The sequence below is a fragment of the Triturus cristatus genome, chromosome 7 (assembly GCF_964204655.1).
Source record: "Triturus cristatus chromosome 7, aTriCri1.1, whole genome shotgun sequence".
Lineage (NCBI taxonomy): Eukaryota > Metazoa > Chordata > Amphibia > Caudata > Salamandridae > Triturus > Triturus cristatus.
In genome coordinates, this window is record NC_140590.1 from 262,859,936 (window position 1) to 262,877,289 (window position 17,354).

The 17,354-nt window shown below is 46.9% G+C and overlaps 1 protein-coding gene across 3 annotated transcripts in view; it reads left to right on the top strand.

Moving 5' to 3' along the window:
- The window catches only part of BCL2L12 (BCL2 like 12), a 177,497-nt gene extending 162,021 nt beyond the window's left edge, over positions 1-15,476 (top strand). For all 3 annotated transcript variants that reach the window (XM_085616166.1, XM_085616167.1, XM_085616168.1), the window contains exon 7: positions 711-15,476. In XM_085616166.1, coding sequence (XP_085472292.1) covers positions 711-746 — 36 coding nt within the window. In that variant the 3' untranslated portion in view covers positions 747-15,476. The remainder of the gene's footprint in view (positions 1-710) is intronic.
- The last annotated feature ends 1,878 nt before the right edge of the window (positions 15,477-17,354 follow it).

The following is a 17,354-nucleotide window of genomic DNA, read 5'->3' on the forward strand; positions in this document are numbered from 1 at the left end:
GAAAATTCTAGCTTATCTGAACCCACCATTCCTGCTCCTCTCTCTTCCTTTTACCGGGCTGTGTCTGACTTACCGTTCCCTTTGCTGTCTTGTCAAAAGGAGTTGACTGGCATCATTCTGGCTAGAACCAGGGAAGACTAGCAGAATACTGTGTGCAGAGAATGGGGACACTGTCCCATTACCTTGGGCAGAAAGGAATAGAAAGCAGATAGTGACATCACGGTGCAGAAAGGGCAGACTGACACCTCACTGGGCAGAAAGAGACTGTCCGTTTTTTTCGGACAGAGAAAAAAAGTTGGGAAGGATTGCTATTACTCCGAAGGATAGAAATCAAAAGAGAGAGAAGACTTTGATATAAATCATGGCAGGGGTGTCAAACAAATCTTCTTAGAGAAGCAGAGATCCTCTTCAGTTTCTCTGGGGCAAGTCATGTTGACCGCCACGGCGAGGTAGGCATGCAGAGGAGACATAATGCGCAAGTTGGAGCAATGGACAGTATGAACAAGAGGTGCAGTACTCAAGGACAGAGGGGCAGCAACAGCAGGGAAGAGAGGAGGAATGGGAGACGGGGCTGAGCTAGAAGCCAGCACATACATACAGGCAGAGTTGTGTTTGGGGTTCTGATGTGATTTTACTCCCCATGTGTCCTTTACATGATTCTCGTAATATTACTTATTTCTTACCTTTCTCTTTTTTCCTTCCCTTGGTAGGAGAACATTGTGAGTCAAGAGGATATCTTGGACTGAGTGCATGGAACATGAAATCCAAGTGAACAATGATATTGTCGGTTTTGTCTACCAGCCTTTGCAGGTTGCCATCATGAAGAGATGTGAGCAGCAACTTAACCACTGTACTAGTCAGAGGATGACTAAGCTTGTGGTCACAGAACAAGGCACATTGTGCTGGAAATTGGCTTTGGGCTAAAAATCTGGCATATTCTGCTGGACTTCGATGATGGAGGCAGCTGATTGGGGTCTTCTGCAGAGGTCTGGTGACTGGGACTGCAGATTGGCGTCCTCTGGTGGACTCTGTCAAAGGACCAACAGTCGACCTCTGGCTGGAACGATGACCCTCGTGTCTCTAGCACCATTGAGTAGTCAGAGGTCATTGACTTCTACTGTGAGCAACCGTTGAACCCTGTGGGTTCTCTTTTTAAGGGAAATAATGTTGCATCCTTGCCACCATGGGCTGCCTTGGGTAAGGGCATTTGACAGTGCGCAGGTCTGCTGCTGTCTAGGACTTTACCCCAATGATAGTCCATAGTGAAAGTGAGCTTAGGAGGTTTAATGGTGGATACCCTGCAACTTCCTTGAGCTGTAAGAGATTGGTGAATGTGTATGTTCGTAGCGCGTGTTGCTGTAGAGAAACATGCTGTGCTTACTCCTACCACGTAGTATTGGGATTGGACGTTTGCAGATTGTTTTTCTTCTAAGAAGTCTTTTGAGTCACAAGGTATAGCGACTCTACCATTAGGTGGCAATGCACATGGACATCAACTCCATTATATATAGATAAATACAAATATATATATATATATATATATATTTTTTTTTTTAAATATATTTTTTACTCTTTTATTTCTGCTTTTCAAGAAACAAGTATTACATGAACAGCCCAACTTAGACTCTGATATTGCAATTCCATAGATAAGACAATATTACAATTTCCTGTCCCCTTGACTCCCCCCTCCCCGGCATATACAATATTTTAATGGACCACAGTTAATCTCACTGGCTCATAAGGGCCAGTAGGTACACTCAACTTGCTCTTCAACCATATCTCACTGGTTGGCATGGCTAGACGATAGATTGGAAACATAGGGTCCACAGAAGTCTTTTGGTCGTGAAGTTGGCGTGAGCTACTCTGCGTGGATGTCTTTTTGAGCCCTGCAGTACACTAGCTCTTGAAGCCATTCAGCATGTTTAGGGCGCCGCCTCCCGTCCCAACACAATGACACCCTGCAGTCTGCAATTAACAATGACACTGCTACAAATTTAGTTAATGGGCTGAAGTGATTTTATAAGGCCCAGCAGGCACACTCAGGAGGTGCACTTAACTTGCTCTTCTATCATATCTTATAAAGCCTGTGTGATTTGCGACCAGTATTGGGCCACAGGGCTGCTAAATGCAAGAAATCCGCTGCAACGTCCCCGCAGCGCATGCAGGATGCCTCCACCCGCAACCCAAATTTGTGCAGATGGAGGGGGGAATAGTACAGCTGTTGTAAATATTTAAAGTTTATGATTCTTCGGTTACAATTTGCAGTGAGTCTACCCAGCAGGATACAGCAGAACTCCAGATCCACCTGCCACAATGGACTGTCCAAAGTAGCGTTCCACTTATCTCGGACAGTGTCGACAGACCCACCGCGCTCGCATTGTAAGGCATTATGTAATTTGGTGAAATGTTTTTTACGATCTGTGCATGAGAGTACGATCTAGTGTGCTGCCGGTTCTTGTGGAAAGGAGGGGTACATCGCTTTCTTGGTCTCTGTCCGCTTATCGTATACAGAGCTGTGGAGGTGGTTGCAGTCCTGATTCCCCAGAAACTCCACAGGTGTGATATAAGATCCCCTAGGGAAGGCGTCACCCATTACCCGCAATCCCGCTTCTCGTAGCTCTGCGAGTGCTCTTGGCTCTCCAGTGACTGATAGGGACGGATGGTGCAATAGTGGCAATGACAGGGCATACAGCAGTGTTTTTCACGCTCATGTGGCAAGAGCCTGCCAGGCTCTCGTTGTGCTATTCAGTGAACTGACCACCTCGGGTGTGTTGGTCGTAAGAGTATGCGGTAATATAGCTGTGAGAGGGATGGGGTAGGCTGCATCATGCTACAGTGCAGTGTGTCGCATGCAACGTTGAGGGTGGTACCAGTAGTGCGCAAAGTGGGCATGTGCACACAGATAATACAGGTAAAAATCTGGTCCTCCGAACCCCTCCGGGTGTAAGGACGTGGGAGGGTCTCCCAACTGGTTCTAGGTTGTTTGCCAGCCCATGGCAGAGTCGACATGCAGGATTGCAGTGCCTTGAAAAAAGTGTGTCAGAGGGATGAGGACATTGATAAAGAAATACAGAAATCTGGGCAACACACCCATCTTCATAATTGCTAGTCTGTCTGCCAGTGATACGGGAAGGCGGGTCCAGTGGGCTATCTGATCCTGCAACTTAGATTAATTTTGGCGATTACAACTTCGGGGTCGCGGTGTAACCATACCCTCAAGTATTTCAAAGAATCCTTGCACCACTCTAGCAGATATATTCCAGCGCATGGGGTACTGTGGAGGGGGTTAGTGGAAAGACTAATTTTGACCAATTAATGCTCAGTCCAGAATACCATTCATATTTTACATATTCCTGCACCGTCTGGGCTAAATTTGCAGTTGGATCCCTCACATATTGCCCCATATGGTCTGAATATAGCAAAATGGCCAGAGGGTGTTGATGAAATCGCAGGGCCGTGGCCGAGTGTCTGTCTGATGCAAGTTAGTGGCTCCAGCGATCGGGCGAACAAAATCGGGGAGAGTGGGCATGCCTGTCTCATCCCCCTGTGAATACTCAGTGAGTCAGATGTTCTACCATTCACTCGGACGCGGGCTATAGGGCCCTTGTCCAATAGGCAGATCCAGTGCAAAAAAGCCTGAGGTATCCCCATCCTAGCCAGCTCTGTGAAAATACACGGCCACTGTATCGAATCAAACGCCTTAGTGACGTTGAGGAAGACCGCCGCAGCTGGAAGCAAGGGGTCTGATTAGTGCAAAACTGCAAATAATGTACGGAAATTGTGGGTAGTCGATCTAGAAGGAATTAGGCCGGACTGGTCGGTAAAACCAGTGATGGCTGTAATGGTTGCAGCTGGATTGCAAGGATTTTTGCCGGGATTTCAACATCCGTGTTTATCAATGATAACGGACGATAAGAATCGCACTTCTCTGGCGCTTTATCTGGTTTCAGCAGCCTAATTAACAATGCTTCTCTCAATGTGGGGTGCAACAAGTATTTTTCTCATATGCCTCCTGATACATTCCCATGAGTTGGGGGTACCAGCCGATCCGAATACATCCTATAGAACTCACCGGGGAGGCCATCTCCCCTTCTGTTATCGGCTGAACCAGAAACTCTCTCTAGCCCGACGAAAGCCATACAAGTGCAATCTAATTCAGGTACATGGCCTATCCCTGCGCATCTGCCAATGGGCATGCGCTGTACAGCTGAGCGTAGGAATCAACACATTTGTTCAGGATTGCCTGGGGCTCATGACAAGGCTCCCTATCTGGGGTTGTAATGGTCATTATATTACTGGCTTTCTGCGGTTCTCTGATTTTTGCCGCTAGGCTTCGCCCAGTCCGGCACATTTCACCATGTGCCCTCGCCACCCAGCATTTTTCCATATAACGAACCTCTTGATCCGCCACCTCAGTGTACTCCGTTAGGTGTGTTCTGATTGTTGCCAGTGTCATGGGGTGAGGGGAAGACTCGTATGTTCTCCAGAGTATTCAAAGTATTTTCAAGAGACTGTAGGTGAGAGCTCTGGGACTGTAATATCCCAGCACGGAGCCCAGTACAGGCTCCGCGATTAGTAGCCTTAAATCCTTCCCTTAGCATACTTGCTCCCTCAACCGACCCCTTATTTTCGTAAAAATATTGTATGGATGCCGTGTGCACTCCATCTCTGAACAATGCATCCAACAGAGCAGAAGTGTGGACCCTCCATTGAGATTTGGTACGTTAGTCTGGAGTTCTCTGGACATTCACACATGAGTGGTCCGACAGTGTTTTGGGTAGGTGGCACACATCTGATACCCATGTGCTTGTCTCCCTTGTCACCAACCAGTAGTTCAGCCGTGACCACATGTGTGCAGTGGATATGAACGTGCCCTCCCGGTCCTCTGGATGACTGGCCCGCCAAATATCAATGAGGCCATGATTTTTCATACCCTCTCTGAGCACGTTAGCAGACTGTCTATCCTGCAAGGACGAAACAACGGAACTGTCCACATTCGGTTCTAATTGGAAGTTGACATCTCTGTCCCATAGAATGGTGGAAGGTGGTAAATCATATATTCGGGTGCCTAGTCTGGTGAACAGATTGAGGTCGTCGATATTGGGGCCATATATGTTCATAAGAGTCAGGACTGTTTCCCCAAAATTGCCTTGCAAAATAATATATCGTCCCTGGTTGTCTGTCTCTGAATGGAGTGTGCTGAATGGGGTGCCTCTAGAATAGGAGGAGCCCAGTCTTGTGTGTGCCCATTGCGCGCCAATAGTGGCGGCTGACTGTGCAGTGAGGTGCGCTGCCTGTATTAATGCAACGTGAACCTGTTGGCGGTTCAAGTACGCAAGCACCTGCTTGACCTTCGTGGGATTGTTTAAGCCGTGCATTTTCCAAGTGAGTAAATTAAGGCGATCAACAGGAGTATTCATTTCACGTCCCACCCATCACGCATTGACGAGGAAGAGAGCAACGAGACACGGGTCGCGAGATTATAGCCATCAGATAGGGGACACATGTACGGGGTCTCAATGAAGTAGTAACATTCCCACCTACTCCAGCATTAAGATCTTGCCAAACCTATACCAAATACAAAACGAAAATACAAACCTATTCATACAAAAATATGAATTGCAGAAAGACTAAAACTCAGTCAAAATATATCAAAACCCTAAGGGGTATGCCCTCGTGGGGGAGCGAGATGTCAACTACCCTCTTATGGAACAGAGAGAGCCGGGAATATGGATACATTCTGCTGGGGGAGGCATCGAAAACTGTTGGCTAAACAGTACAACAATATTAACTGGTACACTTTACATAGGAAATCATATAACTTAGAAGCACAAATCAATCCACCAAGTAGCTGCTTAAAACTGCAGGGTACCAAACTGGCATGCAACAGGTACTCAGTGTAGTCCATGAGCCCTATAAATATCAGCATTCAGCACAGACACTTATCTACAAAGGCCCATGATCACACTGTGTAGAGTTTGTTAGTCCCCAGGGTCTACAGCATCCAGGTCAGATCTTTGAGGGGTGCGGCCTATTCGTCCCTGAGACTTGAAGAAGTCCATGACTGCTTTTGGGGAGGTGAATATAGTTTGTGTACCCTTGTGATCTACTCTGTCTGGCAGGTTACAGAATGGCTTTACAAAAAGCCCAGGGACTGTAATTTTTTTTTCACTGGTACGAATTCTCTCCGAGCTGCTTGCACCGCTGCAGTGAAGTAGGTGACAAAAGGCGATCTCATTGCCTTGGTAATGAGTGGCTCCATTTATCACATGATAGACACAACACAGTGTTCCGATCCGCATAGTGTAAGAGCTTTGCTATGATCTGTCTCGGGAGGGGGGGCCTCTGGGGGAGGCCATGCCTGTAGAGACCTGTAGGCGCTTTCTACTATTAACACCGAGGACAATTGCTCACTACTGAACACCTCTTTATGCGTGGATTCCACGTAACATTCCAGGTCCTCGTTTTTAGCTTCAATAGCAGCTAGGAATTTGTCCATGTTTAGCTGCGTACGGGTGAGATCCTGCTCGTTCTCTTCTGCACTAGATATACGCTGTTCCACTGTGGTGAGGTGCATGGCATGCCTGTGTATCTTTCGATCAGTAGATTGCAGACTTTGTTGCATGGCCACTAAGGTGGTCTAAAAAGATGTGCTACGTTGCGGCAGCGACTCCTGCTCCGAGGCTGAGTGCGCATGCTGCGAGGGTCTAGGTGCCCGCTTGGACTCAAAGGTTAGATGGGTCTGCTGCCTGTCTACTTTCCCCATGCTGAACCAATAATGATTTCCTTGTCTGTGAACGGCGTGTCAATGGGTGCTGCTGTGCAGTAATCTAGCAGTCAGGGGAAGCACACTCCGATGTACAGCTTTTAAGGATATAGACCAAGCTAAACAAGGCGAGAGAAGGAGCCTATATCTCTGCAAGGACCATGCAACCCAGTGGGCCCCTCAGCCTGTCTGTCAGGTCCTCCAAGAGTTCCCCTGCAGTCACACTGCATTCACTGATTCTGGAAGTGATCAGCATAGAAAGATGATGGATGTAGTTCTGAACATCGGCAGGGTTCGCCGTTGCCGCAGCTCAGAGCATGCACCTTCCCAATCCCTTGCGTTCTGTCAGTGCCATCTCGGGGTCTCCTCTCAACTGCGGCATGGGCTCGCATTACCAGAGCGGTGGTCGCGGCCACACAGCAAAGCGCCCGATCCTCACCTGCCGCTGTGAGCGTAAACTGGAGGGGGGAAGGTCAGTTTCTAATGCCGCTGAGCCCAGCAGGTAGGCCATGCAACAGCGACTTACTAATATGAGCCTCACAAGCTCCAGTACGTCTTCGAGGCTGCTCCCCCAGACTCTTCGAATGTCACCACACGGTCCCCACACGATTGATGGATAGGCAGCAACAAGGCACCCGCATGAACCACCAGTGGTCACAGGCCGTTGATCTCCCCCCTCCCCCCAAAGCGGAGCAGCCACACCACGCGACCACAGCGGGGCTGCAGCACGCCTCCCGCATCAAGGGTATCGGGCTCGGGACTTTTCGTCTTGCACTGCTGCTCTCACTAGCTGGGCACCGCCATTTTAGGTGTAGATGTCACTTGCTCGCCACACCTCACTGTTACCCCGCTTCTAGGGCATCCCACAGCACATTGCAGTGCTTGTCAGCTGCAACCAGTCTGCGGGATGCTTGTCTCCCCTCCAGGAGCGTGGATGGCTTGTTTTTGGCCCGGATTCTTGACGGATTGGAGTCTCGACCAGTCGAGCTACACTTAAGTGTGGCCATCTTGCTGTGGGCTCTCTAGCGCTCCCCAACTCCATGTTAGATCGTTTTTTTCCTCCATCAGGTTCGGACGTGCACAGACCGTTCTCTGTATTTGGCACATTGTAGTGCTTGCTTTTGAGCCAATTCAGTCATTTCCACTTCAGTAGCATTGGAAGAAATTCTACTCCACTATAGATATCGACTTTGATTAGTTTCGCAGATGACGTTCAGTGGACATCAGACTCCTATCAATGCCTCTCTGCCGAGTCCTTTGGCCCATCCCAGGACACTCCGCCCCTTGCCTTGAGAACTTCATCAAGAATGCACGCACAATGATTAAACTGATGCCCATCCAACTACTGCCACCAGAGCCACACCAAATTTCCGTGGACCGACCAACCACCAAGTCTGCAATCTCTTCCTCTTCCCCAACCTTGACTACACCACATGTGAGGCCTGCCTTACATTCTGGTTGAAGACTCTTTAGTACCGATAGGAGCAGTGGTGGGCACATCAGAGGATAGAGTGGCAGGAGCCAGATGACACTCCTGAGAACTTCGGGGAACATGGCATCGAGACAGAGGAAGAAGTCGGCCCCTCGGGTGCACAGCTCTTCCAATCGTCTCCCAGTCCAGAGGTGGCCTTTTTCTCAAAATCCAAAGAGGAAGAAGAGCAGAAACCATGTGCCTCACACCCTAAGTTCGCTTTGGCACCGAAACCCTCACCGATTCCTAAACTAGCCTTGACGTCAAGAACGCCATCAGCTCAAAGAGGGCATTCTCTCTGAGACCCATTCTGGACCTGAGGCCCCTCAACAGATAGGTTCTCGCTGAACATTTACATATGATACTGCAGGATGTGATGCCTCTGCTTCAACACGGTGACTACATTATGTTATGTTATGTTAAGGGAACTTGTATAGCGCAACGATTACCCGGAGGTGTCCTGGCGCTGATTATTATTCCTAAGTAGAACTGCTATTACAGGTTAAAAAGACAGGTCTTAAGACTTCCTAAAAGTCAGGAGGTCTGGGATTTTTCTTAGATGGAACGGAAGGGCATGCCAGGCTCTTGTGGCTCGCACAACAAAACTTCTTCTGCCCCAGGAGGCTTTTCTTACAAGTGGTACCATAACCAACTTGGCTTCCATGGAGTGCAGCGTCCTTTTCGGCCAGTACCATCGAATGTTTTGTTTCAGAAACTCAGGGCCTGTGCCCTGAAGAGCCTTGAACACAATACACAAGGCTTTGAAACTCACCCGTTTCCTGACTGGTAACCAGTGAAGTTTACTGATTTCCTTGGAGATGGACGCAAATTTGGATGTGCCCGACAACAGCCTTGCTGCTGAGTTTTGCAGCATTTGGAGTCTATTCATAAAACGTTCCTGTAGGCTCAGATAGAGACCATTACAATAATCTATCTTAGACAAGACAAGCGCTGTGACCACTGTTCGTTGACTGTCAGGCGGTAAAAAGGGGAGAATTTTTTTTGATCCTCCTAAGCACTAAGCACATGGAAGGTTTCAGATGAAATTGAAATGATCTGATCTCCAAAATTGAGCTTGTCATCTATCATGATGCTTAAGTTTTTTACCTTCCTTGATGGTGTGGGAAGAGTGGGGAGTGTTATTGGCCACAAATTAGGGGTCCAAAAATTAGCATCATTCCCAAAGAGGATAACCTACGTCTAGCCTGAATTTAATTTAAGGCAATTTTGTGTCATCCACCTCCCCACAGCTTCCATGCAATCGTGAAACTGATTATCTAGTTCAGTATCCTGGCCTGGCCGCAGTGACACAACAATCTGTGTGTCATCAGCATAAGATGTCAATTTAAAACCAAAGGAGCTGATCAATGAAGCAAGTGATGAAACATAAACATTGAAAAGTAGGGGGCTAAGTGAAGACCCCTGTGGCTCTCAGCAGGGAAAAAGGCTTGGAGTGAAAATTATCCAATTCAACTATTTGTGAGCGCTCCGATAGGAAAGACTTAAGGAGCATCCAAGCTTTACCCTGAACCCCGCAAGCCAACAAACTGTCCATCAGTACGCCATGATGGACCGTATCAAAGGCTGCCGATAGGTCAAGCAAGACCAGGGCAGCCTTACCTCCCCTATCTAAAGCTTCCCTGATCTCTTCTGTCGATTTTATTAATGCTGACTTAGTGCTGTGACCCTCTCTAAAACCGTATTGCGTGGGGTCCAGCACTTGGTTGTCCCGTAGGAAGACACTGAGTTGCATATTCATTACCTTCTCAATGATCTTCGCTGGTAGTGGGAGGCGAGAGATTGTTCGAAAATTGTTTGGGTCCTTGGGATCAAGGCTGGGCTTCTTTAGCAGGGGTAGAACTGAAGCGAATTTCCACAATTTTGGGAAATGCCGTGTGTCGAACATGCCATTGACAAGAGAGGTAAGCACCTGCGCTACAGGAGTCGGGGCGAGTTTAGTCACTGAAACCGGGCAGGGATCGAAGGGCGAGCCTGATCTCGCTGCCATGAGAAGTTTCTTAGTATCCATTAGAGATATATCAGTAAATTTATTAAAGACATGGGGAGGGTCCCTAGAAGGCTCAACTCCTTCATGCAGAACTGCTGAATCTGAGGCACTTAAAAGATTAAATGCCGAAAAAATGACCTCCACCTTGTTCAGGAAGAACCTCACGATGTCCTCGCATAGTTCCTGACTAGATTCAATTTTTACTAGACGTGGGGAGACCAGATTAGATACAGTTTAAAAAATTTCTTTTGCCGAGTTTCCTGCCAAATTGATTTGATTTGCGAAGAAACTTTTCTTAGCATTGAAAATTAGAACCTTATGACACAAGACTGTTTGAATCTTTTTCTATCTATTTTATTCTCCAGTTCCGCTTAAGGGATTTACATATGAGTTTCTGATTTTTCAGCTCCTCCGTATACCAGGGGGCTGTTGGGCGAGATCTTTTTGGGAATCGACGTTTTATAGGGGCTAGTTTATTACAAGCTGATTCCAACCAGTTAGTGTAAGAAGTTGGTGCCTCATCTATTTCTCTGGGAAGTGGATCCGAAGTTGCTATAAGTGCCGCCTCTAGTTCTTTGCCCTCAATTCTGTTCCATGACCTACTCTCAATTTGTCTTAGTGCCCCCCTTGCTGGCACCGTGGCCTGGACAGGTCAGGTTAAAAAATACAGCTGAACGATCAGTCCATGTAAGGGGAAGCACGCCCATACATGTCAACTGAGGGTGATTATAAAAGATACCATCTAAAGTGTGGCCTGCTATGTGCGTGGGTCCTGTCACCATTTGATTGAGATCCCCACTCTTCATTGTGTCAATAAGAGCCAGTGTATTGGAATCCAAGAGTGCCTCCAGATGGTAGTTAAAATCACCCAGGATCAAGAAGGAGTCAGAGCATAGGCCTACTTCCAACAGATTCCCAATGGACTCAAGGAAGTTGTTTCTGGGCCCAGGGGGTCTGTATAGTAGGATGCCCTTAAAAGTATGGTGATCAGACAAAGATAGGCTAAAAGAAAGCGCCTCACAGGCTGAGTTCGAAGCACTGCAAAAACCCGCCTTCAGTGAGTTGTGATAAATTATGGCTACACCCCCACCTTTCCTGACAGGTCTATTTAAAGTGTGGCAGAGAAACCCTGGAGGTGTTGCCTTGACAATATCGGGCCCTGAGGCTTCGTCAGGCCATGTTTCAGTAATAAACGCCATTTTAATGTCTCTTTCCTCAATTAAGTCCGCGCATTCTATACTGTGTTTAACCAAAGATCTGGCGTTCAGCAAAATGCATTTAAATGCTGTATTCTCCGGTACCATATCTATTTGCTTCTTTGTTGCTATGGGGTTAGCAATTTGGTACAGAATTCTAGATAATGTGCAATTACAGTTTGTGCAAGTGATCAAAGAAGCGGAGGGACATGATCCCACGTCAGACACAAACACCCAGGAGATTTATAAATTGGTCTCTCCTTTAATAACTGTGCTTTAGTGTAACTTAGGACGGGGGCCACTCCTGATTTGAAAAATACAGGGGGAGTGGCGCTAAGCGCGATCCGGGCGCAGACGGGCTTGCCTTTGGCGCGCCGCGGAGCGCCCGCTGCGCGGTCGCATGAGCAAGTGCATCTGTAGGTAGACAGGGCGAGGAGCTGGCCCGCTAACCTAGTGTTCCCCCAAGATGACGACTCCGCTTAGTCCCACAGGGCCGGAACGAGCCCAACGTGAACAATTAAGCGAGAGGGCAGCCCACGACCGTTAAGTTCAGCGGAGATCCCTCAGAGCCCAGGTGAGTTTTTAAAAGTCCCACAAACAGGATTCCCCAGATTAAAAACGGCACAATTTCAAAGTAACTGGAATAGGAACAGTGAAAATGCAAGTTAAAAACACCTAAAATAGAAACATCCCTGGCAGTCCTAAAAACAATGATTTGTGCAAATTAGCAAATCGTGCAGATTCACGCTCCAGCAGTCTCCCGGCTCAGGCCTCAGGAGATAAGGACGTCTTCTTCCACATCCCCATTCAATGATGATATGGGCGATAAGTGGTCAGCATGATCAGTTCAAGTGCTTCCCTTGGACGTCAGTACTGCTCCAAGGGTCTTCGCCAAGTGCTTCTCTGTGGTTGCTGCCCCTTAAGGGCAGGGGCCATTCAGGTTTTCCTCTATCTCGACAACTGATCATGAGTGCAATCAGCCAGTTTTGCCTCCAGCACATACAAGCGACCATCTCACATCTCCACAGCCTCTGGTTCACCATAAATGTGACTAAGTTCCATCTAAAGCCCCTCCAGATCCACCCTTTCTAGGGGGCAGTGCATCAGTCATCGGCAAACCATACCCAAACCTCAAAAGGGTTGCAGCATTCTTCTGGTTTGTACCCATTTTTCAGCCGCAAAGTCATCTGACAGAATCGTAATGTACTTGTGGGGTATGATGGCTCCTTGTGTATCGCTATTGTACCCCAACTCTGACTACACATATGCCCCTTTTAGCAGTACCTTTGAGCACAGTGGCCACAGGGTGACGATCAGATGATCTTGTAATGGTAAATGCCAGCATCCAGCGCTCTGCAGTGGTGGAACAGCAACAACTTGCTGCGAGGCAGGCCTTTTCTAGACACCATTCCGCAAGTTACCATTATCACTGATGCCTCTAAAGCCGGGAAAGGAGCTCATCTCGTTTAGAACACAGTGCAGGGTGTATGGAATATCCAGCAGCAGGGCCATCATATCAATTACCTCAAGCTTCTTGCAATACGTGTCGTCCTCCATGCTTTTCTACTGCTCATTCGAGCAGTGACGGCTCCTCCGCTATAGCGGAGGAGCGTCACCCCACGGCTTTCAAGCAGTGCGAGAAGCAAAACTTTCAGTTATTATCATTTTATGTTTGTGCTGCTTTGTGGGCGGGTGGATGGGCGGGGCTGCTTTGTTGTCGAAGCAGGGCTGGGGAGGAGTGGTTTGCCCACTCCTAAGTGCGCAATGACTGTTTTGGGCGGCCTGGGTCATGCGCACTTTCCCGTTCTCCATGCAGGCTGCTTGACAGCCTGCATAGGGAACATGCCCACCCCTCTAGCCCCTGGCTGAGCGCCATTTCACGGCACTCAGACCAAGCACAACGCTGCATTGCACCAGGGCACTCCTGAGGTAGCCTTGTACACCACCCATAAAAACCAAAATGCCCAAACTTCATCTCCAGGTACCCACACCCCATAGGCAATATGCTATGGATCATTTGGTCATTGATTTTTACTTCTGTTTTCTGCCTCTCCCACTATGTCCTATGCTGGTGTGGGAGATGTGACAAACGTCACAAACCCTGTTCCTGGTGGCCCCCACCTGGGCCCGTCAGAATTGGTATTTGGCCCTGTGAGAGATGTTTATCAGTCCACGTGAAAAGCTCCCCAACAGGCTTGACCTTCCCACAAAGAATCAAGGACATATCAGACACCCAGATCCCAAGCAACTCAATCTAGCTTCTAAATCAGACCCATGAGGTACTAGAATTTGGTTACCTGGGTCTCCCATAGGTATGTGTGCGCTCTATACACTATATTTTCATTCATTTTCATTGCGTACAGAACAGGGTACATTCCTCCCTCTTCTGCATATCTGTAATCAAGGTGTTCATGAAAAGTCTTAAAAGTCAAATCACACAGGGTGCCACCAGTGTGGAACCTTAATATCCTCCTTTCCAGACTAATATCCCCTCATTTGAGCCCTTACATTCTTGTCTGCTCCAGTACCAAGCCCTCGCACTGTAGGAGCCCTTCATCTGCTTTCACAAGGACAGGGTAGTGCTCAGGACAAATCCTAAGTTCCTTCCTAAACTAGTTCCCCCTTCCATCTCAACCAAGCTTTAGAGTTAGTAGTATGTATTTTCCACAACCGTGCGGCACAAGGGGTAACCTATTGCATCCCATGTCTAACGCAGGCATTGCTAGATTGATAGTCAAGTGTATACAGACTTGCTATCAAAAAGCAAAAAGAGTCATCCCCGATACCCATCGGGCTCATTCTGCTTGCAAGAAAACTGCATCCATAGCCTTCTTAAGGAACACTACCCTAGCCAACATATGTAAGGTGACTACATGGTCAACTCCACACGTTTACTAAACGCTGGTGATGTCCTAGCCAGACACTTTATAGCCAGACAGGCTATGGTTGGCCAAGCAGTCTAAAGGACCTTATTACAGACACCTGCATCAACCACACGCTGGTTACCGCTCCGAGGAGGATACTGTTTTACAGTCTATGCAGAGAGTGTGTATCTACAGCAGCACATGCCACGGAGGCAAAATGTTATCCTGCAAGCATCTGTTCGTAGCGGGCAGTGCTGTAGAGTAACATGCGCCCACCCTCCTTACTGAACACGTGTGGTTCTGATTACATATCACTTCACTCTTTCACTTCTAATTTTCCTTTGTGCAATACATGTGTATTATACATTATATTGTTAACTCGCCACTACATACCACTCTCATCCGTTGTGCCAAAAACATTCTAACATGGAGTCGATACTCATGTGCATCGCCGGCTAAGGGGAGAGTCATTATACCTCGTGACTTGAAAGACTTCTTCAGAGAAGACAATCTGATGGCATGAGTATGCAGAGCATGGAAATAAACAGCACTACAGGCTACGAACAGATGCTTACAGGGTGAATAACATTTTCCATTCATTTTATGAGTCTCTAGCCTTTTGCCCATTTTTGTTACGGTATGGTGAGAACATCTATAAGCTGGTTTTATTGGGTTGAAATTAGACTGTGATGCCACGGTTGTTTTTCTGAACAATATACTGGGGGCAGTGATCCTGTTTCTCTTCCAGGGTTGTGAGGGGGATGTGTAGAATTTCTTGGGTTATATTTGAGGGTGTGTGGCCTTACAAGTGTGCCTTCTGTTTAGGGCATTTTGCATAAACGTTAATCCAGAGTTAATTGACTTTCGCAGGACTCAGGGCTGCAATAACTGCTAGCTCAGAATGGCAGTCACAATGGTTTTGCCCACTTTCATGATGAGTTCAACCCAGAATTTCTCAGGGAATGACAAATACAGACCTCAAGCTGTCCCATCAAGGTTATTTTTAATATTATGTTAATATATTATTTAAATTTCTCTACACATATTTTTATTGTACTGTGAAAGTGGGCATTCAAATGAATACCTGTAAGTAATTGTCTGCATGCTTTGATGGCTACTGCAGGCGCATACGCTTATGTGAAGGAATTCAATAAAAACTTTGTTTACTAAAGGCTGTCTCTTGTACGTAACTAAAATCTGAGAAGCCTAGAAGGAAGGGTCTTGGGAGCCTTTCTCTTTTTAGATATTTCGTTATTTAGAGATAATAGGGGCTGGAGATCTGGTAGGGGTCCGTGAGCTGTCTCTTGTGAGAAATCATGGGCCTTCCCTACACAGGCACAAGTGAGCTGATACTAGTGAGGGGTCACATGGCCCTTTTTGTGGAGCAGGTAATGGTGAGAGCTCTTGGGAATCATCTCCAACCCAGGAGCCAGCGAGTGATGCTCAAGGTGGTACCATGAGGCTCCTGGCCAGGTACTGGCTAGGCATCATAGTGGTCTTCTTATGTCCGGCACTGGGGAGGGCTCCCAAAGGTCTATCAATGCTAAGCACTGGGGGACAGCTCACAGAAGCTTTGCCCAATGTTGGTTACCTGTGAGCCATCACAGGTGAGGGGTAAAAGTTGCATTATCATGATCAGTCTTCAGTCAATTGTCTGTTTACGGAACTCAGGAGGCTTCCCCAGACCAGACATCACACAAGGAGACTTCTGTGGACTGAGTACCTGCCAGCTCCCTGTTGCAAGGTACCCTTCTCTGTCATGAGGTATCCCAAATCAAATCATATACTTCTGAAGTGTTAGTCTATTCAAGATTCACGAGCTGTACATTATTGTGCCATTGGGTGGTTGAGTCCAGAATTGTCTTTAGTAGAAATAAAAGCTTTTCTTGTGGGCGCTGACACTGGGCGGAGCCAGGAGTTCTCCCATTGATGCCAGCACAAGCATGAACGGCCATCTTTATGTTCTGTTTGCACCAATGCGATTGGAAGCAAGCAAAGGAGCTCTAAACAAATGCTCGACTATAGCAATCAGTAGGTGGCTATTGATTTTCACGTACCAGAGAAGGAAGCACAACACAGCCGATACTAACCCCGATTCTGGCTCTCTAGAAGACAGTGCTCTCAAACTTCGACCATAGGAGTCGGAGAATGGCTGCAATTGTTTTGTCATAATTTCCTTTGTTTTTTATACTTGCACTGGTTATCGCGAGAACAACATTTAGGTACTGCCCTTCCCAACTGCTGTAGAAAATGTGCAAATAATGATCAACACAAAGTATGCAATTTATGCCTATACCTCGATCATAAGGCCACTGAAAACTAAAACCAAAAAAACACTAAAAATGAGAGAAACAACTTTTTGAGCATTGCGCTATGTGAAGATTAGAAGCCTCATATCAAAGGTAAAAAAGAGACATGGAAAACAGTCTTTGAAAAACACCCCCAAACGATATTTTATTTATGCCAAAAGGTTCTAAACCACTAGTACCTTTGACGACGAGTTGATTACTTCTTCAGTGGAAAAATCTTTGAAGCCTGAAAGTGAAATAGAAAAAGACCTCAGTAACAGAAAAGAGAAAGCCCGTGACACACTTCTGAGGATGATCAAGTTCAAGAGGACAGTAAGGAGCAGACAACTCTAAAAGCAGAGAAATCTATTTTTCATACCGAATGTGAAAAAATAAGAAAGACGATCTGCGGTGAAAAAAAAGAAACGCCTTCACGTCTAAATACAGTCTCTTATTTAGAAGAAGAAATCTTTTTATCTTTCTTTAAATTTCAGACCTAAAAGCCTGTGTAAAAACACATAATAAAAGACAAAGAAATGCCTGAATTGCAAAATACTGACATAAGTAGACCATTCCTACACAGTTCACGCGAGGAGGAAGAGGGCAACAGTATATATAGATATCTGTACATGAAATGTGAGCGACTTCACAGGCTGATCCGGCACAAACTGATGCTTGGTAAGGACCCCCCCCATGACAAAATTTTTTAGAACTTGGTCCTCTTCATTATTGACACCTATCGACAACCATAAACGCCCCCA